Here is a 24,118-nt window from a genome sequence, read left to right as displayed (position 1 = left end):
TTTTTATATTTATAGTCACGGGTGAACAAGAATGAATTACTGTCTAGTCGCCTTTGGAAGTTAAGAGAGTTAAGTACGATTTTCCATGTAAACTAAAATTGTAAAGGTAACTCTACAGCAACTCATTTTTGACCGCATAGTGCATTTCACTGCTGACTGTGTACCATTGTAAGTAATAGTGTAACGGCAAAAGCATATAAAAGCTTTCATACACATATTTTTCGCTAGTAAGACAGCGTGATATTACTTAACAGGGTAATCGAGGTGATGAGAGTTTATGTATTTTAAGGCTGGTTTACACGCTACGATAAATCGTAGCGATGTGATTGACAAATTTATTGTTCAAATAAATCGAAAGAGTTTATCGATCACGGTTTAGCACATTTTTGTTAAAACGGCCATAGTGGAAGTACTTTTGTGGTCTGTTTATATCCTTTGTTTAGCGAAGAAATTGAAAAAGTCGCAAGACCAAGGAAATGGAGCCGCCAGTGGTTGTTGAAGAAAAGGGTATTTTCTCATACAACATTATTGAACGAATTGAACCGAATGACTGGTGGAATTATTTGATAATGGATGAGAGATTTGTTGGGCTATTAAGGTTCATTTCTCTGTGTATTGTGAAGAAAAACTGAAACTGAGTCACAAATCGTAGCAAAGAATCGCTGTTATTATTTACACGTTCCAACTTATCGCTACCACTCGTAGAAATGGATGCTATCCAATCGAATTACAATTCCAATAAATCGCTACAATCAGACGCGACGATAAATCGTAATAATTCGATGGTTACGATAAATTGTTGTAATATATCGTAGCGTGTAAACAACCCTTTATTGACATAGTATGTTATGGAGATAAGAGGAATTTCGCCGACCAGTTTCCACCAAGCATCAGTGCGCTTCAAAACGTTATTTTGTCTTAGATAACCTTTTCAAGTATAGCAGAGAGATTCTATATACGTTACATCCTCCCAGTATATGTTGTGTAGAAAATGTCACTAACATGAAACATACATCTACACTTATTTCAACTAATGTTATATAAACTGAATGTACTTACTCGATTCAATGCAAGGACGGATTAATAGAAATATGTGGGTGAGGGTGGAATCCCGGAACGGGAGGGGAAAGACGAGGGGGGTGCGGGGGTCTTCCCCCGGAAATTTTTTGAAAAAATACCTTAAGAAGTATAAGATTTAGTGGTTCTAGACCGACAATTTATATGTAAAGAAATATTAGCTTGAACTACTGGAAATGCAAATATTTCAAAGAAAAACAATATTTTGCCGATCGCAGTCATTTATAGAAAATCAAGTAATTATACCTGTTTGGGAAAATTATATCACAAAATGCAGGGAATGAAACATACAATTCTGGAATTATTAATCAATACTACATAATTACTAAAGCCCTTTTGGATATTACATACATACTTTATAAATTAAATATGTATATTTTAAACATATATAAGACAGGATTAAATAAATTAATATACCTACTGTTTAATTTTTTTCGTTTGCTTTATTTAAAACAACATTTAGGAACTCAAACTCAAATTGAATGAGCAAGGTATATTTTTGGTGAAAATACAAATAAAATATTGCCTCGTTAAAGAAACTGGTAAACACAGTAGAGTAAGTACTTCTTGAACTCGAAAAACACTGGTTGAAATTGACCAACTCCGCTGAATTAGGTACGCACTTTTGTGCCACTTTGTTCTGCCTCTCGGTGGGGGCCGCCTCCCCCCCCCTTTAGATAGATACTTTTATTCTTTACCAGAGAGGTGTTGAATAATTCAAAAAATTTACAAACATTATAAACAAGCGTAAACAAACAACAAAAAAATATAAATATACATGTACAGTTAAAAATTAATAAATACTAAACTACGTAAACTCCTGGAAAACATCCGTCACTGGTTCAATGAAACGTTGTATTATTGCTATGGACTTACCAACGTTGGTTCCTTGTTTCAAATTTGATTGTTTTCTAATACGCGTTTAAAATTCAATTCCAATTATAAACTGTCACACGGCCATAAGAGAAGAGAGATTGCTCTCGTTGATTGTGAACTGCAAACAAAACTCCGTGTCACTCTTTAATAATACAACTTTAAAACCGTCGCAGAATCTCTGTCGAGCAAAGTTCTAAAAAAATAATGATCATTAAATTTAACCACCTTGAATAGTCAATCGAAGAGAATTAGAAAGCCACCATTAATTTCTTATGTTGTTCTTGTTGTTCTTATATTAATCGTTCAGTTATACTGAGCAAAATGTAATGAGAAAGCATTATCTAAGTAGAAATATATTACCTACTACACTTTGTATCGATGTAATGGCGACTTTTCTATTAGAATTTTCGGTGTAGCAAAAATAACATTGCGAAAGTTAAAAGGAACACGTAATGTATTCATATAGGAGGTTATCTATTAGATAAGTTAACTGAAACAAGCAAAACCAGCGTTGGGATCTGGCACCGTTTCTATATATTTTGGTTAACATGCGTTTTCGATACATTGACAATTTGTTATCTATATTTCATAGTGATACTTATACGAGAATAACCGTACGAAGTGGTTTAGGCGGATAACGGCACTAAAATCACGAAAAATTGTAAACAAATTATATTATTAACAAACCGGCTATTCATGTTGTTCGAAATTGCGGAAAGTAGGTACAACGGATGTTGCCATTAGACGCAAAAAACAAAATGCGGGATAAATTATGTTAATAATAACTATACTAACTCCTTTTATAAACGATCTCATTTGTTTTATTAGCAAGAAGCGGGAGTACAAGGATGACGTACTCGAATAATTACACGCAAAGGGGTTGTCTGCAATTCTACGTGTCGCCAAGACAAGAGCACCTGAAATATCAACATATTATTGTACATTCACTCTTTATTGTTATCGTCTTGCCAGAGAGAAAGATGTAATTTTCTCACCTATACCTACTCAGAGGCATGAAGAAAGCGCATAAGAAGTCATTTTTTAAACTTTCCACCGTGACTCTAGCTATTACCTACATATGGCATTATAGTCAATTTTGCAGCTTTCATAATCTGTCCCTCAAATTTGTGTTCTTTTGACAATAGAAGCGCGAGCAACTCCTAAAATTAAACGTTGCCTTTAATTTGAAATTAACATTTTTTTTCAACTAAAATACTCACGCTGAAGCAGAGTATTTACTTGAAAATTAATTAAAATTATACATAAATAATTAACGTTTCAGAAATGCAAATATTTATAGCAAACAACATTGTCAACTAAAATCAAAAACCGACAAGGCTATGTAATTTATATCATCAAAGCGCTGCCGGTACACATGTTTCGTTGTAACTTGAAGATCAAACGATGAATTGCCACCAAAAAGCTGATCAGTCGATGCTGTTTACATGTGTCCGTAATGACGGGAGTAACACGGATTGTAATTATCCCGGTTCATGATGTGTAATTGGAATCGTTGAACCATAGTATTCTCCCTAGCATACGTCCTGCCTGCAGCCTACATGTCCACAAAATTCTAGCCCTGGCAACGCCTACGTTAAATCATCGAGGCGTATACCACTTTGCTGCTCGTTACGAAAGGATTACAATCCATTAGTTTGACAGTGCTGTATCTACTACCTAAAACTGTCCAACCATCTATTATCACACTTTTAGAATTGAAAAGTAGCTAATTTTTCCCTTTCTTTGCACAAAATAGACGTATAATTGCAACTCGTACGTTTCTTAAATATCTCTACTGGGAACTTTCAATTAAATATAACCTTTCGCTCTTCTATTCTCAAAAAAGCTCAATTCGGCTTTGTAAATGCAATAAATTTTTAATTTCGTACACAATTTACTTTCTGAAAGATTTCATTCTGTACAAAGCAATTAATCTAACATCTGAGATACACAATAAACACCACACTTTATGTGCAATTAACTCTCAACTAAAGTTTGCTGCAACTTTAAAATATGATACTAAAATGTGCTAACAATGTGCCTATGTACGTAGTACGTATATGAAAAATGTTTCACATACGAACCTGGAACGCATCTACCAACGGTGAACTATGCTACGGAGACTGTACAAAATATTCTACTTTTAACTTACTTATCTATATAGCTACCAGAATTTAATAAAACTTACAATTCACATTCACTAATTAATCTTGATTTGAATTTATGTTAAGTGGTATTAAGAATTTATTGCACCGTAGAGCATGGTCTTTATTATACAGCATGCCCTAGAGTGATTATTCCAAATCTTTATTGTATTTGTTGATTATTTACAATCTACTGACACTTTTTGTGGTAAATTGAGATTATTACGTATAGTCGTATAGGTAAAAACCTATCGAGTGTTTTCTCCAATTTACGCATCAGACAGTATTCACCTTACTAGCGCCCAGGGCCGTAGCTAGAGGGGGCCCACTCTTGGGACCCACTTTGCCCGCTCTTAAAATTTGCTTAAAATAACTCAATGTAGCATGCTCATAAATAATCAAAATTTCTTCAAAAAATTAACAAAACAATAGATCAACCATTTTAAGTGGCGATATTAATTAAGATGTTATAGGTTGAAAGATGGATTTAACAGTTTTCTATTATTAAATAACGCCAGCGTCGCCAGTGCTTCTTCGAAAACGACAGGATTATTGGCCAGAATTTCGCTATTTGTAGAGCTACAAGAAACTTTGAAAGGGAAAATTAATCATCATGAAAGTGTAGGCGTAACTTTGCCCATTTAAGCGATTTTGCATCTCGTACGAGATCCCCATGGTGATAATGAAAAACTCACCCTGTATTATTATCATTTTATTATCTTTTTTTGCCACCTGCAATACATACCTAGTACAGGCATAAGACTATAAGAGAGATCCGAGGAGAGATCTACAAATGACATCCAACTTTTTAAGTCGATACGATACACACATTTCTTGGGCATCGAGCAATCGAGTTTGGTCGTTTTCTCAAAAAAATTGGTGCATAAATAAGGATTTAGATCGATATTGGGCAATAAAGTGATGTATACTAAAATTAATTCTTGATAGTTGTTCATCTGGAACCATCTATACGAGTTCTTCCCAAGAAAATCGGTACATAAATAACGATTTTGACATTTTCTGTGAACAACAATACAAATGGACCACTTCTTGGGCATTCCGCAATTGAATTTCCCAAGAGAATCGATGCATAAATAACGATTTTGACATCCTTTGGATAAAAATATTTTGGTCGCCAAAAATAGACATGTACATTTCATGGTCATCGAGTTTGATCGTTTTCCCAACAAAATTGGTGAATAAATAATAATTTTGACCAATTTAGAGCCATAACACGTGATGAATGCCAAAGTGAATTTTTGTTAGTCGATACGAGGTCTAGGCACTGAACTATAGTACGGAACGACACACAGACGGACGGAAATGTGAGTCACCAGCGCTCCACTTTCGTGGATTGCGCTAAAAACGAATTCCTTCAGCAGTACCCAGCAAATTATTTATATTTCGCCTGCCCGCTCTGTAGATTTATTTGCCCGCTCTTAGTAACTAATCTGGCTACGGTTCTCTGCTACCGCCTGTCTGTTAACAATGTTTATACTTTATTAACGAGAACGTGGGAATTTAACGAAACAAGGTGAAGATGATAGATAGCCATAAGTACCTGAAAATCAAGTGTACTTTGATCAAATTAGATGAAATCATCCACTGTTTCTTGCGCATTCAGCTAACTCGAACGGACATACTGGAAATTCGCGAATCGATGCTATAGTCTGTGGGTAGTGATATACTGTCCCAAGATTCTAAAAAAGACGCCTTCAAAGATCATTTGAACTGTTTGCATCTGGTTGTAAAGCATGTAGCCTCCGACCCATCACATCCTAAACGTGATCGATTGATGATCGATCCGGCGCGGTGCGGCCAAAGGAAAGGCTATAGAAGTATTATTATTATTAATCACAGCTCGATTTGAGGCGGAACGCGGGGAGGGGTGGGAGTCTCGGAAGGTTGTAGTTTCTGTACCTCCATTTCTAGAAATCGAGCACTGATTATTATTATCGTTACTTTAATTTGTATCATATACACATTTTCATCGTTTCTTATTTCGGAATAACTATCAACTGTCCCGAAAATTTCATCAAAATTGATCAAAACATACTAGGTGTTCAGTTACTTAGGTGTGCGCAATACTACGTTTATCATTTATATGAATTGAATATTTATGTCCCTTTAGTATATAGTATCCCCTCTGCTGCTGTGACGTCATAACTGACGATCCATCTGGGTAAAGTAAGAACATACCTACGTGCTTAATTTCTGTGTTTATTACTGTCGATATCGCTTTCACTGGGTAGTTTTGAAGTATAGAACTCAAGTTTCGTTTCTATCATAGACATAATAAAAGGTAAAATTTTACTAAACAAGTGTTGTGCAAATCACTAAGTAATAATTAGTAAAAGATACTTGTAACTTTTAAGATGCCATATGTTACGTACCTTTCTGCCGAAGCAATATAGAAATGTAGTCACAGGGGTACCATTTGAGGGGGGTAGGAGAGCCCCTCTCCTCCTTCAAGTGTTCGAAAAAATAATCCAAATACGCACGTACTTATAGTAAAAATGTAATGTATGCCGCATGTAAAATTTTATTATAACACATCTCTATGTAAATGTACCTAGGTAGTAGGTACATAGTACATACACTTGTAAAAATCCTATGTTAAATCTCGCGTTGTCCCAGAAGCAACGAAGAGGGTAGAAACTAGAAATAAATAACTAAAGTGCATTTATTTCCAAGATAGACCGCAAGTACAGCGTACACCAATCGCCAATAGATATGTTTTTTCGCGTCCCAATCGCCCTTTGCGAGTACCCTCCTCCGACAATGTTCTTGACATAAGGAATTATTTATATCGGATCACGATAAGGGGTCGAGGAGGAGGACTATGGTTGGTAGAAATTAACTTCTTTCGTTGAGACCTTTCACTAGAGTACCATGAAAGATTAAATTAATTGATAAAAAATGCGCTAAAAAAAATAACTCGGAGTATTCTGGACGAATTAGTAAGGTAATAATTAATGTTCCATTCATTATTTGTGTACATCCCATGTACGAGATGGGTCCATCGCTAACTTAGTAAGCGATACTGTAAAAAATATCAGCGTATTGTATTAATACAGTAATACTTTTTCGAAAGAAATTCCCCTTATTTGATGGTTTTGCCCGTCCGTCTGTTCCTCGTCTAACTAGAGAACGAAAATCGAAAAGAGAGAGCGATGTCGAACATCCGCCAATCTATTTCTACGAAGTCAAAGATCCGTGCTGAATCCCTTTTTAAAAGGGTTTGTCCAACTCAAAAATTAGCGGAAACAATTCATCTATTCCTACATAGGTACAACTAGTGCAGCCTCTAATAAAAAGATTTAAAATATTAATTTTGAGGGATGGTTCGACAAGGATTCGAGGCAGAGCTGTTATCCATATAGTTTTTGTGAATTAGTAGAGAATTTTTAACGTACCCATTTACGCTTTATTAATGAGCGCTAGTATTTATCACATTTTCCTTTGCGTAAAAAATGTAGTGGTTTTTGAGATCTCTCGTAAATACAAGAAATTTTCATTAAAATATAATCTACTAAGTTCCTGTAATCTTGCAATTTCCATTAGCAGCATAGAAAGAGCGTTAAAGGGAAGTATAAAACAGCCTCATGCATGTTTAATATTTTACCCACAGGGTCACTCGTTCTTCCAGTTAATGGGACGCCTTATTTAATTTGTATGAGAATGAAGTTGCCGTTCAAAATTCCCCCGACAGTTTTAGTGATAAGAGTAAAAACTCGTATAACTCGGTGTGTTTAGGCGAGCGAACACTGCAATGGTACATTTCTTTGTAAAATTTTAAGTTTGTATCTGAAATGTCAAAATGTCGGCAGTAAAGAGAATTTTTATTGCTTGGTATTTCTAACACTCACTCTAAATTCCCTCGTCCCCAAGCATCCTGCGGCATTCAATAACAAAATGTCTCTTCGACGGAGCGCTGATCCGATGAGGAGACACGCGGAATTGGATGGCGCTCTCCAGCCGGGTTTGGATTTAACGATCTCTAATAGATTTGTGCGAACAGCGGTGTAAAGGAAAGCCCTTGTCAGAGCGAGATTGTGACCACGCCGCTGCTCTACATTTGAACCTACGCGATTGAATTGGTTCCTTGGATCAGTAGGAGCTTTTCTTCAAAACTGCTTTATTGACAGTTTTATATAAAATATTTTTAGAACCACTTTGAGCCTACGATAACTAAAATTCACGAAAAGGAGGCACGCATAAACCTCGACGAATTTAAACAGATGAGTGCACAGAAAAATCCTGCAGCTTTTCAATCATCCTTTCGCTATTCTGTTGTATTTATGAACAGTTTTCTCTCTTCTAGGGTCATAAAAACGACGCATTTCAAATTTGCGGTGATAAATATTAATATTCAAATCGCATAGGATGCCGTAGAAGCATCTGATATAGATGTACGTTTCAACGTACAAAATACTTGCAAAATTAATTGAGGTTGAAATGTTATCCTAAAATAAATAACTGACCACCTGTTGACGATAGGAATGCAAACAGTTTTTCTTAGTGGTTTGCGAATACCCACATCTGTTTCCACTTTGGTATCCCACGTGCAAGAAATCCTGGAACGTGTCCAGCATACATAGTAAGATTAGGTTTCCCTTGTTAATGAAATGGGTTATTCGCTTTGTTGAGTTACTTAACCCTTATTATTCGTATTACTGTTGTCATTTTGACATAATTAATGAAATTTTTTAGGGGTTACGACAAAAACTCGACGCAATGAAAGCATAAAAATTGTTTGATACACTTTTAAATATTCGGTATTTGGTATACTTGCGACATAAATTAATAACTGTAATAGGTATCATTCCGAATGCTAAAAGTGGATAATCTTTGCAGGGAGCTTCTTCCAGCTTAGTGGTAAAGTTTGCAGATACTGAAAAGGAACGTCAATTGAGACGCATGCAGCAGATGGCTGGAAATATGAGTCTCCTCAACCCTTTCGTGTTCAACCAGTTTGGAGCCTATGGAGCTTATGCACAGGTAAGTTTTGGAAACAATTAACTATTCTACGAAGCATGCAAAATAGTTTTAAAATGTAAAGTTTCGAATACTTATAAATACAATAACACATTTCTAAGAATAATATGTAGCTTAGTAACTTTGGAAATTGAAATTCTTCTGCGTGTCCTATTAAGTACAATTATAATACCGTCATGTTTCCCTGTTGGAATTACAGCAACAAGCAGCTTTAATGGCAGCAGCGACTGCACAGGGTACATACATCAATCCAATGGCTGCATTAGCCACACAAATTCCACATGCCACTCTTAACGGAATGGCTAACTCCGTCGTTCCGCCCACATCAGGTGAGCTATATTATGTTATCTATAATAATCATGATATACCGGATGGAGGTTTAACTACACACTTTTTTTTTTAATACTTTCGTCAAAACTCTCAACGGCCGCTGCGTCGAACATACTCCTAAATTGTGTTTAACCTAAGGCCTTGTTACATAGAGTTTTGATTGATATTAGAGATAGTTTGTTATTACCCTGGAAAAAGTCTCCACCCGGTATATATATTCGATTGTAGTTATTATTTTCATCATGTTTACAATTTTGACAGATGTGGGTATAGGTACAGGTTCTGGACAACCAGTAAATGGAACCATCCCTAGCTTGCCTTCACCTACCATGCCAACTTTCAATATAGCTGCACAAACACCTAACGGACAGCCGGGAGGAACCGAAGCTGTATATACTAATGGTATTCCTCAAACGTATCCTGCTCGTAAGTACACCATCTTCTATTTTTAGCAAGTTGCTCTGCACATTTTGTTAACAGTTCTTTTTAACCTATAAATATGTTTTAAAAAATTATCGACCCTAATCCCAGCAATGATGGATGAAAAAAATAAATGTTGATTATGACTATGATGGCATCATGCATGATATACAATTAAAAATATTCATTTATCATACAGGGGGTAACAATTAAGTAGGTATCTCAAAAAAGTATACTCAAAAACCTAGCCAAATTCGTTAATTTCGTCCTTGTGTTATGATAGCAGAGAAAAAAATACAGAAGAAACGCAATCTACTTGAGACTGCTTCCAAACGAAACATTTTGGAGGTTCAGTTTTGTGGAAAAAATGTTTGTTTTTTTCCTCTCGTCCGCCCATTTTTACAGTGTTACACACTATATATAATATACACACGGGATACAGCTATACTCTTTCGTTCATGGTATTTTTAAATATTTATATGGTGGAACAACTTTGATTGAAACCTCCCTTTTTAACATAAGCAAATGCAAAATGTGAGAGATAACTTGCTCTTAGCAAACAGGTTGATCTGTGACTGATAACTAAACTTATCGAAATTTAGATGCGCTTCATCTGTCCATTCCAGCGCAGGGACTGCCTAATGGTGAGGCTGCGCTTCAACATGCGGCATATCCTGGAATGCAACCGTATCCTGGCGTGGGTAAGTTTCCTTCTGTAATGAAGTTGTGTCGTCATGAAAACATATTAATAGTAGGCTTTATAGTTGATGTAATCAATAACCTCTATGTGTGTTTTATACTCTCCTTTAGAGCTTTGTGTATGTTTCAGCTTGTTCTGTCGAGAGAATAGTTGCTAAATGTTTTAGTTTGGTATTGGCTGTAGTGTATTGTATTTTACCTACTAATATTTTGCTTTACTGTGTATTGTAGCCTTAATATATGTACGTGTTTATTTCCTATTGGTCAAATGTTGAACACCCAATGTACTTATATATTCATTGTTATTAAATAAGTGACTATCATCTAACAAATTGCATAACTAGCAATCATACTAATATAACGTACCACCACAAATTTTGCAACATGTACTACTGCTACATATAATTACATAACTATCAATGAAAGTTTTCGTTAATTTAATTTAATTTAATTTCGTTGATATTGTTAGGTGAAACCTCAGAAATACTTATTTAACATAATATTATTTAAGAAAACGTTTATAAACTCACTTATCACTTATCCTCTTTCTCGCTGTTTTCAAATTTTTAATCATTAAACTTTTCTATGAAAACGGTATTAAAGTGGAAAAGCTCAGTAATTAATGTAGCATGCACAGTTGCATTGATGGAGAAAGTATTGGTGTGATTTGTTCACATTTGTCAGCAGCTTATCCTGCGGTATACGGCCAGATCCCGCAGGCAATTCCTCCACCCATGTCTGCAGTTGTTCCCACGCAGAGGGAAGGTAAGGCTTCAAAATCGATCATAAATTTTAAATATTAAATATATACCTAGATCTCATCACGACACCCCCAATTAAATTGAAACATTGCTTAGTAAACAAGCTTCAATAATAAATTTATTGTCGTTTATTAAATGTTACATATCTATGGTGTTGCATCAAGTCCTTTGTGTTTGATGTTATACTGCACTGAATGTACAGCATTGGCTACAGTCCAGCGCCACTGTTTCATTGTTGTGTTGATGTGCTCAATTTAGAAATACCATTTTCTTATTGCTCTTTTTTTTATTAATTAATTTAGATGCATTTAACTAATTACATTTTCCAAATTTAAGCACGGGTTAATATTTTCAAAAACTTTTATTTCAGTAAATATCTGATGCAATAAAAATTTTCAATTACTTCATTTCACGCAGAAATTGGACCAAATCACTTATCCAATGTTTTTGTGTAGGTTGCTCGATCTCCGGACCCGAAGGTTGTAATTTATTTATCTATCACCTACCTCAAGAATTTGGTGATGCTGAACTAATGCAAATGTTTCTTCCTTTTGGAAATGTGATCAGCTCAAAAGTATTCATCGACCGTGCCACTAACCAAAGCAAATGTTTCGGTAAGCGTTTTTTATACTGCTTAGCTAATTTGGGTTAGTCAATACTGCAGCACCCTTTTTTAAATACGTTGGTTAATATTTTCGTTGAATGCATTCTCTCTGTTCGAAAAGATTAGTATCAACTATTTAATTTCATTGCAGGGTTTGTATCATTTGACAACCCAGCAAGTGCCCAAGCAGCCATCCAAGCCATGAACGGCTTTCAAATTGGAATGAAGAGACTTAAAGTGCAACTAAAAAGGCCCAAGGACGCAAACCGACCATACTAACCTTGGCTTTCAGAGCCCGGCAAGCAATTTAGCTGCACCCATCAGCCATTTAGTATACTAGTCATAGCCACATTTTATTACTAAGATAAGGTTTCCTTTTTTGAACTTGCCTGGAATATTGCTATTTTAGGCAGCATTGTCCACTTGATTATTCGAGAATTTCCAAATGGGCTGTGATTAAATAACAAATCAGTGTTTGATTGTACAGGCCGTTTTGTCTTCTCGTTCGTGAAATGTACCTATTACTATTTTGACATTTACGCTAAATTGTATGTATTGTGTGTTAAACTGTAATTGAATACGAAATCATTAGAGTAGGTAATGCTGCCCTTCGAGTAGATGCCAAATTAGTCCAGGCAGAAGTTCACAGTGGTTCTAGTCAAAAGACTTACTCGGAGTCCAAACTCACAGAGATACGTGATGTATAAGTGTCTCTGCTATATTTAAGAAAAGCTATGACATATTTATACATAAATTAATAATACTTATACAAATTAGTATAATATATTTCTACTAAACTTTAAGTAACATAATCGTTACAAACGTACCAATTATAATATTAATCTGTACATTTTAGATAATAGCAATTTAGAAGGTAGACCAGAGAGTGGCGCGAAACCGTACAGGTTAAAACCTATATCGATTTTAGAACAATGGGTTTGCAGTTTATGAATTTTATCTAATATATAAGTTTATATATCAAAATGCAAGTTGTCGTTTTTGCCAAATAGTTGTTGAGAAGTTAGTTGATGCTTTTGAGGGACGTTAGTCAGTCTCAGACCGGGGAGACAGTAAGCGAGTACTCGGCTGGGCCACTCTAGTCAAATTATCCAGCCTTGCGCTGCATATTAATTAATATGATTAGAACTAATTTAGGTATAAGAACATATAAATATATATAAATATTAAGTAACATATAAAAAATATATATTATACTATTTATTGAATATTTAATATTCTTAGATACGTTTTTTTTTGTTGGGCTAAGATCCAATTGTGCAATATTAACTGATCGACTGATACACAATAGTACTTCGCGTACTTATTTTGTACCTATATTTATTGTTTTCGACAAATATTGCAAGCAAATATTTTGCTAAATACTATGTAGTGTGTAATTTAAGGTAATTATACCCATATATCGCGACATATACTCATTTTATAAATTCGAAAATTAAATCTAATTGTTTTAATTTCTTTGTGCAGACGAAAATATATTTTCTTAGTCCGAATTATGCACACTTATCTACTATTTTCCTTTCGTCTCATATAACATTGCGATGATTAAATGGTAAATTATTACTTTATAGCACACACTACATTTATATTCTTCTTTATTAGTAGTAGCATTCCACGCTTGCTTGTTACATTCCTTCAGCGCTGGAAGTAAATATAACTAAACGTACTAAATGCTCGCGGGTGAGCAACAGCTTCCCGAATTATGTAGTCTAGTCATCATTCAATTATAGTATCCCCAATCAGTACGAGTGGATAATAATCAATCTTAAACGCAGCGAAGTGATTCTAGGATACAGGGTATGTTTTTGCAATTATTTGTGTAACATGTTCTCATCGTGAGAGGGCGTACATCGTGTTTCTACTAGTATAATAATGTAACCATGGTCCGCGTCCACAGCGGATTGCATCCCTCGCTATCATAACCCATGCTGTAAATAAAAGTCCACATGACACACCGTTTTATATAAATGTACGGTTCTTTCTGTGTCAAAAATGAGAGAAGTACCTGTCAATAACGTTTAAAGCTGTTTTTATATTTTAGATGCCAATTCACCGACATAGGCTTGATCATATTCTTAGTTCTAGAACCATTTTATAAAGATAGGTATAATCATATTCAAGGTAGGAATATAATGGTAGAATGGATCATTCACAAGAACGTGACAATTGTTATAGGTACAGCAAATTTTGGCTTTGGGTTTCGTTGTGTAAAGAGTTACTTCAAGAGTACTCCAGTGAAGTGAATAACATATCCTGTGTTATATCAGTAAATTCTTAGGTTCTTACATACAGATGTGTTATTTTTGTGGATCTCTTAAAAGTTCCTAATTGAAGCCTTTTATACACTACACAAATATATTTTCGTTAATTCGCAGATTTTGACTCAAATAAGAGAATGTTTTCCATGGAAGCTCTAAAATAATATTGTGATAACATATTTTATAGTAATGGTAACTATTTTTATTACTACCTTGCAAAGTTTTAATTTTAATCCATACAAACATTCTTTTATTTTAAGAAAAAATAAATTACACCTAGGTATAGATAAATAATTGGCATTTAATTTCTTAAGAACTTCACAGCATTCTTGAAGGAAACACTATATACACAAATCCAATTAAACCGCAAGCATGTCCATTGCCTTTCTTACATTACTTTTAATAATAATCTCACAAACATTAATGTACTGGGATCAAGGAGGATGAAGGCAAGAGATTTTTGAAGAGAGGTACATTTCCTAACAAACCACAAAATAATAGTTCTCTTCTTCTTAATTCTCCTTGGTTGGGACCAATACAACCGTTTATTATTTGTAAAATCTACAAAATATGTTTCTAGTCATACCAGGTGATTCGATAATTTATTTATTGTACTATCTAAGTATATATTTTAGATTATAAGGTATTAATTTATTCAATGATTTATTATCTCTTTGTACTATACTATCTAATGAATCTACAAAAACTGCTTGTAATTATCCGCAATATGTACATTATTGAGGATGAAGATATTGTGTAGAACTGCAGTACCTTAGCTTATGCTTCAATACAGTATTAAAGCGGTCCGCTGTAGAAAGATAGGGTTGATTTTGGGCATGGTGCGAGTACCCAGTTATCATGAGTCACCATTTATTATATAAGATAATCCAAACCATACTCTGTTGCATGTCAGTTTAATTACATTTTACACAAATTATTATAGAGTAAAATTATTAAAATATATATTATATACATATATTATATATAGTAGATACCTAATTAAATTGAAGTATTTATAACCCTTTAACAGTTGTAATACGATAATGTAAAAACATATGATTAAATTAGACAATGAATGCGTGTACTTTTATTATCCGTACATAGAAGTAATCATATTATTTTTACACTGTCAATTTTGCTGGTCTTTATATTTTTTACAACCGGTTGCGTGTTCTCATCCAACCACTTAAATATCGAGACATTAAGCTGTACAGTTTGTGACTACATATTTAATATTTACAATTTATAAATAAGATTTAATTAGACTTATGGAAAAGAAACGGCTGAGCAGAATTGGTGATGCTCAATAAAACACATAATCTACCTATTGTAACAATAATGTAATATTGGGGTTCAAAAAACAAATTGTCTTGATTCTATATTTAACATAATTTAAAAAAAGAAATAAATCCAACTCAAATTTCTATTATTCATGTTACATGGTTATTGCCATATGTATTTTTCGCCATATATTGATTTGGATTTATTTTTGACAGTTGATTTAGCTTTTCAATTCATATAAAACTTTATAAAACAATTACAAATTAATAAAGTTAACTATTTAATGCATACAGACATAGATAGAGTTTTATTTATCTTGTGTGCACTACCTACTGCCAAAGACTTGTTACTACAAGTCTCTGACTACTGCACCTATACCTGTATTCATTGGAATAAACATAATTCCCAGTTCATGTTGCAAATACACTCTCTTCAATGGTATTCAATGGTAAGTATTACAGTCTCGGACAAAAGGTGACCACAGGCAAAGTAATGTAAAATTAAAAAATTTAAATTGAATAATAATTTACCAAAACAAAAAATACTTTTTTCTACAACTGTCAAAAAAACCTGTCATTTTCTGACGGATTTCGAAACGCGAAGTACTAGATTTTTAAACGGTTAATTAATAGGTAAGGTTGCTATTGACAACGTGCGCGAAATCGTCAACAGTGAAAAAAAGTATTTCGCGCACGTGACAAAGTTGAACTTAAACAGTAAATTTAATTAACAATCGGTTCAGTTGTAGAAAAAATATTGTATATAACGCTAGCGCGAAGTTATTTCGCGCATTTGACTGATGTTTTGACTCGGCTTCGCCTCGTCAAAATACCTTCAGTCTCAATGCGCGAAATTGAACTTCGCGCTCTTGTTATATAAATAACTATTTCGAACTGTGCTTAGTATACAAACAGGTGCCATGAAAATCTCTTTGGTTCATGTTGGCCATCCCTTTTCTTGATTCTCTAATCAAAAAGGCGCTCTTTACCAAACAAACATCGGGGATGGAATCTTGCCGATTGCTTGCGCTGGCGTTGTTTTAAATCGTTAATTAACTAAACCATTGAATTTATCAATGAGTTGATAAGTTGGTAATATCCATGGATAAAAGGTCTTACGTATATTTTTAAAATTAGCCCACACGAAGGCGATTGAGTGTTTAGGCAACCTACATAGCACTTAATACTGAATACAGTTGGTATGCCAGGGGTTCACGTTCACGTTGAACGCCCTCTCCCAAACTTATGGTCAATTTTTAAGGTAGGTACTTATGTTTAGCTTTTTCGGCGTGAAGCAAATTATCCATTATTTTTGACTTTCCCTAGTGGCCGTCATCAAAGCTAAAAGCGTTGATTGATAAATATACACTGAGAGGTTCTACCCTGTATATACAACTTACGACGATGCACACATTTTAGAGAGTTTGCAACCATGCAATTTCTAGGTGGGGAAAAGCTGCCTCGCCATCTAGAAAAGCACGAACGTGGGTTACGTTTGGCATCTTGTCCCTGAAGTAACATTCATATAAGTTTTCATTTTATTTTAATATGTGGAAATTACCGATTCGTTTTATGTATGTACTGACTTGTTGTTTATTACTAACAATTTTCTCCGTGAATGAAGCCGCCACGGGGGGTGGAAAAAAACTGTAGTCAAAATTGAGTTACGACACCTAATTCCGTGATTGTCGTCGACATTCAACTGTAGGCTCGAAACCCCGAAACCAGGGGCGGGCTACCCATCTTGCAGGAGCCGGATTACGCTAATCAAAGCTCTTCAGTTTAGAATCTATGTGCGATAAATGAGTGGCGATTCAATAATTTCCACGTATCTTGTTTTTAGTTAAGTTTGCCTACAAGGCTGTGGCATCTCTGTATCTTAATCTAGCTAGGGAAATAAGTCAAGTTAAGTTGCATGCAGGGTGTAACAGCAACATGGCTGTCATTATTTGTTGAGTTGTGTGTAATAAAGGTTTTGCTCATTTTTGTTGTTTATATGCAAGGTGCGTATAAGTCACGAACATATACATAAGTTCGTGGTGTAAGTATAAGGCATACATTACATAATTGGCGACGAGGTAGACGACCTACACGGCAACAGGCAAGGTATCCGCGTTCCGGTGAAAAAGACACACGCGGGAAAGACAAAATGGCGCAAGTAAATGTTTTGAGGGGTCAAGTAGGGACACTGGCCGAATACAAGATTGGAAACGACTGGTGTTCGTACCAAGAGCGGATGGAGCAATACTTTTTGGCAAATTACGTCGAGGATGACAGGAAAGTGACCGTTCTCATTACAGCCATTGGTGACGACGCATACAGTACCTTAAAAGGGTTGTGTGATCCCGATTTACCTAATGCTAAATCATACAGTGATCTCTGCACAATTCTTAAAAATCAATTTACCAAGAAAGTATCTGTGTTTAAGGAGCGCGTCGAGTTCTATGACTTGAGGCAATTAGAAAACGAACCGATTAAAGATTTCTTCATCCGAATCAAAACCAAGGCCATGGAGTGCAAATTTGGTGCGAATCTGGATGAAATACTGAAGGACAGGTTTGTGGCAGCTTTAAGAAGAGGCCCAATTTTAGACAAGGTGTGCGAACAAGAACACACAAGCAAACTCTCAGAAATCGTGGAAGTAGCTCTTAAGAAAGAAGCAGCGTTGGTACAGACTCGCAGTGTCGCTAGTGTAAATGCAATTTCAGTGCACAAGAATACACCAGCAATCCAGGGGCCCAGTAAGAGGCAGGGTAGCAACCCACACCAAGGGACGAGCCAGCGGAGCAGCACGAACCAGGGTACCGACCAGCATGAAAGAGAAGGCAACAAAAGAGCTGAGGCAAAGTGCAACAGCTGTGGCAATGGCGGTCATACCTTTAAATTTTGTAAATACAAGAAATACAAATGTAAAATTTGTAAGCAGGTGGGCCATTTAGCTAAGGTTTGTAGGGCTGGTAATAACTATGTAGAACCAACCACTTCTCAAGGTGAGCATGGACTTAATTTAGATTTTATTGATATGTATTTTGTGACTGCTAACAAATATGTTTGTTATACAGGGTATTAGTATAGGGGAGTAGAGACACAGCCGATGATTAGGGCCTTGTACAAAATTGATGTAGAATAATGTCGGTGATATATGTTTGTGCAATTAATAAATAACAATCCGACATCATCCGTTTATTTCCAACGACCCAACAAATATAACAGTGGCGACGAGGACGAAAAATACGAATCTACGTTAATACATATACATTTTACAAGATCACGTTTGGTGCGTTCCAAAAGTAAGGTTAAGGGCATACACATTGAAAAAGAATTTACATAAGTCATGACTACGACCACAAGTTCAACGGCTACGACAAATACAACTACAAGCCCAATGGCTACTACGGAAGGTTCTGGGACTACACTTACATCTTCTACCCAAGAACCGATTTCACATGCCGTACATACAGTATTCTCCATTGAAACGTACGATACAACTAAAAACTTTGATAGATGGTTAATGAGGTTGGAGAGCGCATTTAGTGTGTTCGGAGTACCAAGGAATAAGCAAGCACCATACCTTTTACATTACATGGGTCCAGACGCATATGACGTTTTGTGTGACAAATTATCACCAGAAGTACCAGTACAAAAAACTTACGAAGAGTTGGTGAATTATATGAAAACTCATTATAATCCGGAACCATTGGAGATAGCGGAGATATTTCGATTTCTACAGAGAAGACAGCACGAAGGCGAAAGTACACAAGATTTTTTAACATCCTTGCAAAAGTTAGCGACCAAGTGCAATTACGGAACATATCTTAAGAAGGCACTACGTAATCAGTTTGTCTTTGGACTGCGGAACCAAGCAATACAAAGTCGTTTATTGGAACATAAGGATTTAACCGTAGAAAAGGCAGTAGAAGTTGCGAAGAGTATGGAGGTGTCTCAAAGAGACGCAGCTCAACTACACAATGCTCACCGTGGGACAGTACAATCCATTACACCAGCATATAAAAACTCTTAAGTTTTCAAAAAGTGGAAATTTTGTAAAACCATTTTCAAGTTCAGATGTTAATACTAACAAAATATTTTGTTACAGGTGTGGCGATAGTAATCATGTAGCATCTAAATGCAGAAAGAAGAAGCTCTATTGCAGTCTTTGTAAAGGGCAAGGTCACGTAAGCAAAGTATGTATGAAAGTAAGGCAACAGAAACAACAGGCGAATCAGGTAGAAGAAATTTTCACATTACAAACTGAACATACTACATTTAGAGAAAAATTCTTGTTAACGCTAAAATTAAATGGTACACTAGTTGAATTTGAAGTTGATAGTGGAGCTGCAGTGAGTATAATTAATGTAACTCAATTTAAACAATTATTCCCCAATATTCAAGTAGAAAATACAAACTTACAATTAGTCACTTACTGTAAAAGAGAATTGGACGTTGTAGGATTTGTATCGGTAACTGTTACATACAACACTGTACAGAAAATTTTGAATTTATACATAGTTAAGTCTGATAGAAAACCGTTACTTGGTAGGGAATGGATAAGACAATTACAATTAGATCTAGCAACTATTTCTCATGTATCTCTAGAAACATGCCCCAATACATTAGATAAAGTGATACAAAAATATCAGTCAGTTTTTGAGCAAAATATGGGAAAAATTAAACATTTGCAGGCAAAGTTACAAGTGAAAGAAGGTGCAACACCGATTTTTGTTAAAGCTCGTAAAGTTCCTTATGCACTTCTACCCAAAGTAGAAGAAGAATTACAAATATTGGAGAAAGAGGGAGTGTTAATTAAAGTAAATACGTCAGAATGGGCAACACCTATTGTCCCAGTTGTAAAATCTAATGGTAGAATTAGGATTTGTGGAGATTTCAAAATTACACTTAATAAAAATTTAATTGTAGACGAGCATCCCTTACCAACAGTAGAAGAATTATTTTTGAGTTTAGCTGGGGGAGATAAGTTCACAAAACTTGATTTACAACAAGCGTACTTACAGTTAGAAGTATGTCCCGAAGATAGAAAATATCTAACACTAAGTACTCCAAAAGGGCTTTACCAAAGTACTAGGCTAATGTTTGGTATAGCTAGTGCACCAGCCATATGGCAACGCACAATAGAAACAATACTACAAGATATTGACGGGGTTACAGTCTTTTTAGACGATATTAAAATTACAGCACCTAATAATACTATACATTTTCAGCGATTAGAGTTAGTACTAGGTAGATTAGCAAAGTATAATATACGGGTAAACCTTTCAAAATGTGAATTTCTTAAAGATAAAATTGAGTATTGCGGTTATGTAATTGATAAAGTGGGTATACATAAATCTAAGGCAAAAATTGAAGCAATACAGAAAGTAAAGATTCCTACCAATAAAACCGAATTACGTGCATTTGCAGGGTTAGTAAATTATTACGGTCGATTCATGCAGAACTTAAGTTCTACATTGCATCCATTATATAAATTGTTAAAAAAAGATATACCTTTTAAATGGAATAAGGAGTGTCAAAAAGCTTTTGAAATTGTGAAATCACAAATACAATCACCTAAAGTTTTAGTTCATTTTGACCCAAAACTACCATTGGTGTTAGCTACAGATGCCAGCCCGTACGCAGTAGGGGCTGTACTATCACATACATTTCCAGACGGATCTGAACGACCAATTTGTTTTGCATCACAAACTTTAACAACAGTACAGCAAAAATACGCCCAAATTGACAAGGAGGCATACAGTATCGTATATGGAGTAAAAAAATTCTTTTATTACTTGTTTGGAAGAAACTTTACACTATATACAGACCATAAACCTCTAGTACATATTTTTTCACCAGTAGCAAGTTTACCATCTTTGACTGCCACAAGAATGCAGCATTATGCACTCTTTTTACAGGGATTTAAATACAATATTAAATATAAAAATACAACAAAGCACGCAAATGCGGATGCTATGTCGCGGTTACCTACAAAAAGTACTGATAATTACCTTTATGATGAACCAGATGCATTCGAAATTAATCAAATAGAAACATTACCCATTAAATTACAGGAACTAGCCAAGGCAACTGAGAGAGATAATGCATTAATACCACTATTAAAGGGGTTGCAATCAGGGACAGAGGTTGACAAAAAATTCCGTTTTAATGTAGATCAGTCAGAATTTACATTACAAAGTGGGAGTATATTTAGACAACACCGCGTTGTTGTTCCAAAAACATTACAGTACAAAATCCTACAAGAATTACATGCAACGCATTTTGGGGTGGCAAAGATGAAAGCCTTAGCACGAAGTTATGTGTGGTGGGCCGGAATATCGGATGACATTGAGGCGATTGTTAAGAATTGTGTAAATTGCCAAAAACACAAAAATGACCCAGTAAAAGTGCAAGTTCACCCTTGGGAACCAGCTAGTGCTCCCTTTGACAGAGTACATGTGGACTTTGCAGGGCCTTTTTATAATCGATATTACTTTATTTTAGTCGACGCATACACACGCTGGCCAGAAATTCATGTAGTTAAAGATATGACGACAACAAATACAATTGCTCTGTGTAGAAAAATTTTTACTACATTTGGAATTCCGAGAACTTTAGTGTCAGATAACGGGAGTACATTCACTTCATACGAATTTAAACGGTTTTTACAAGAAAACGGTATTATTCATAAGTTAAGTGCTCCGTATCATCCAAGCACAAATGGATTAGCGGAAAGATATGTACAATCATTTAAACAGGCTCTAAGAGCAATGAAGGGACATGCAAATGATTGTGAAAGAGAATTACTAAAATTTTTGTTACATTATAGAAAGACTGAACATTCAGTAACGAAAGTCAGTCCTTCCTATTTAATGTTCGGAAGAGAAATTCGCTCACGTTTAGATTTTCTTAAACCAGATTTAGAAGTTAATACAAAACCTAGTTACAATATTAGAGTTAGAGAAATTTCGGTAGGGAAAAGAGTGGCAGTGCGTGACTACAATCATAGCAATAAATGGGAATTTGGCAGAATACAAAAAAGGTTAGGTAAATTACATTATTTAATTCAGTTAGATAATGGTAAATTTTACAAACGACACATAAATCAAATTAGGACAATTGGCGAAAATATGCCTATCACAAATGCAGTGAGAGATTATGTTAACGATCCGATTGCAGGTCAGACGATGTCCACTTCTCGTACTTTTCATAATAATGACGAATTGCAGATTGCAAAAGAAAAGGATACACACCCAGCTGACAATCAATTTCAGGGTAGTGCCAGTTCAATCATTTCTGAAACGGAGGCAAGTACGCCACCAGTAAATGAAAATCTTTCAGATGCTCCAGTTGTATCAGTGCCCGAAACAAGTAAAATTATAATAGATTCGGAACCACCTTTACGAAGATCAAATAGGGTTTCTCGACCTCCTATCCGTTTGAATTTGTAAATTTTATGCTTATACATATTGTAAATTTATTTCTTTTAAGGAGAGGAGGTGTTATACAGGGTATTAGTATAGGGGAGTAGAGACACAGCCGATGATTATGGCCTTGTACAAAATTGATGTAGAATAATGTCGGTGATATATGTTTGTGCAATTAATAAATAACAATCCGACATCATCCGTTTATTTCCAACGACCCAACAAATATAACAATGTTAAACCTATTAAAATTGAAATGGTTATTGAAGGCAAACTATTGTCAATGGAGCTTGATTCGGGAGCAGGAATATCAGTTTTGCCAGAAGCTGTTTACAGTAGTCAATTTAAAGATTGTAAACTCTGTTCAACTAATGTTAGGTTAAAAACATATGACGGTAACATTATAACTCCTTTGGGAGAAATTTCAGTAACAGCTCAGTATGGCAATATTTCAGCGAAATGCAGGCTAATAGTTATTAAGAACGGTTCAACACCTTTATTAGGTAGAGATTGGATGAATGTTTTTAATTTTAAGATTGAGAAGCATGCTGTTATAAACACATTAAGCCCAGTTTCTCAGTTAGATTCCTTATTAGGAAAATATCAAAATTTATTTAACGGGACATTAGGGCACTATAAATATGATAAAATTGAATTACAGGTTGACCCAAACTGTAAACCTACGTTTTGCAAACCACGTTCAGTACCCTTTTCTTTCAAGGAAGCAATCAACAAAGAACTTGACGAGTTAGAGGAAAGAGGAGTAATTGAATTGGTGGAAGATTCTAAATGGGCTACACCATTGGTTCCGGTGGTGAAGGGTAATGGTAAGATCAGAATCTGTGCAGATTATAAGATAACAGTTAATCGATTTATGCAAGATATAAAACACCCTCTGCCTCGTATTGAGGAGCTTTTTGCAGCATTACAAGGGGGGGAGAAATTCACAAAATTAGATTTTGCAAATGCGTACAATCAGCTAGAATTAACTGAGGAGACAAAAAAATTATTGTGTTGGAGCACACATCGGGGCATATACAAACCCAATAGACTGCCGTGTGGTACAAAACCAGCATGTAGTATTTTTCAAAAGATTGTTGAAAAGGTTTTGTTGGGTATCCCGGGGGTTATAAATTTTTTAGACGATATCGTGGTAACAGGGAGTAGTCACGAAGAGCATTTAAAAAATTTGGAGCTGGTTTTTGATAAACTTTCTCGAGCTGGTTTCAAATTAA

The 24,118-nt window shown here is 35.1% G+C and overlaps 2 protein-coding genes across 6 annotated transcripts in view; both read left to right on the top strand.

Annotated features, from left to right (window-relative positions):
• LOC116162985 (CUGBP Elav-like family member 4) overlaps positions 1 to 15,760 on the top strand; it is a gene marked incomplete at its 5' end in the record, with an annotated part of 86,332 nt that extends 70,572 nt beyond the window's left edge. For 2 of the 5 annotated variants that reach the window (XM_031476791.1, XM_031476795.1), the window contains 7 exon segments: positions 8,955 to 9,098; positions 9,295 to 9,424; positions 9,687 to 9,851; positions 10,448 to 10,546; positions 11,229 to 11,309; positions 11,761 to 11,919; positions 12,061 to 15,760. In XM_031476791.1, coding sequence (XP_031332651.1) covers positions 8,955 to 9,098; positions 9,295 to 9,424; positions 9,687 to 9,851; positions 10,448 to 10,546; positions 11,229 to 11,309; positions 11,761 to 11,919; positions 12,061 to 12,188 — 906 coding nt within the window. 5 annotated transcript variants of the gene reach the window in all.
• Positions 15,761 to 19,493: 3,733 nt separating this feature from the next.
• On the top strand, positions 19,494 to 23,082 carry LOC116162904 (uncharacterized protein K02A2.6-like). Its single transcript, XM_031476673.1, has 2 exons — positions 19,494 to 19,508; positions 19,562 to 23,082. The coding sequence occupies exon 2, from the start codon at positions 19,656 to 19,658 to the stop codon at positions 22,905 to 22,907; it is 3,252 nt and encodes a 1,083-aa protein (XP_031332533.1). The 5' UTR covers positions 19,494 to 19,508; positions 19,562 to 19,655; the 3' UTR covers positions 22,908 to 23,082.
• The last annotated feature ends 1,036 nt before the right edge of the window (positions 23,083 to 24,118 follow it).

This window comes from Photinus pyralis, unplaced genomic scaffold (assembly GCF_008802855.1).
Source record: "Photinus pyralis isolate 1611_PpyrPB1 unplaced genomic scaffold, Ppyr1.3 Ppyr1.4_LG2, whole genome shotgun sequence".
Lineage (NCBI taxonomy): Eukaryota > Metazoa > Arthropoda > Insecta > Coleoptera > Lampyridae > Photinus > Photinus pyralis.
The sequence above is the reverse complement of the archived record's forward strand: the minus strand, read 5'-3'. Positions and strand labels throughout refer to the sequence as shown.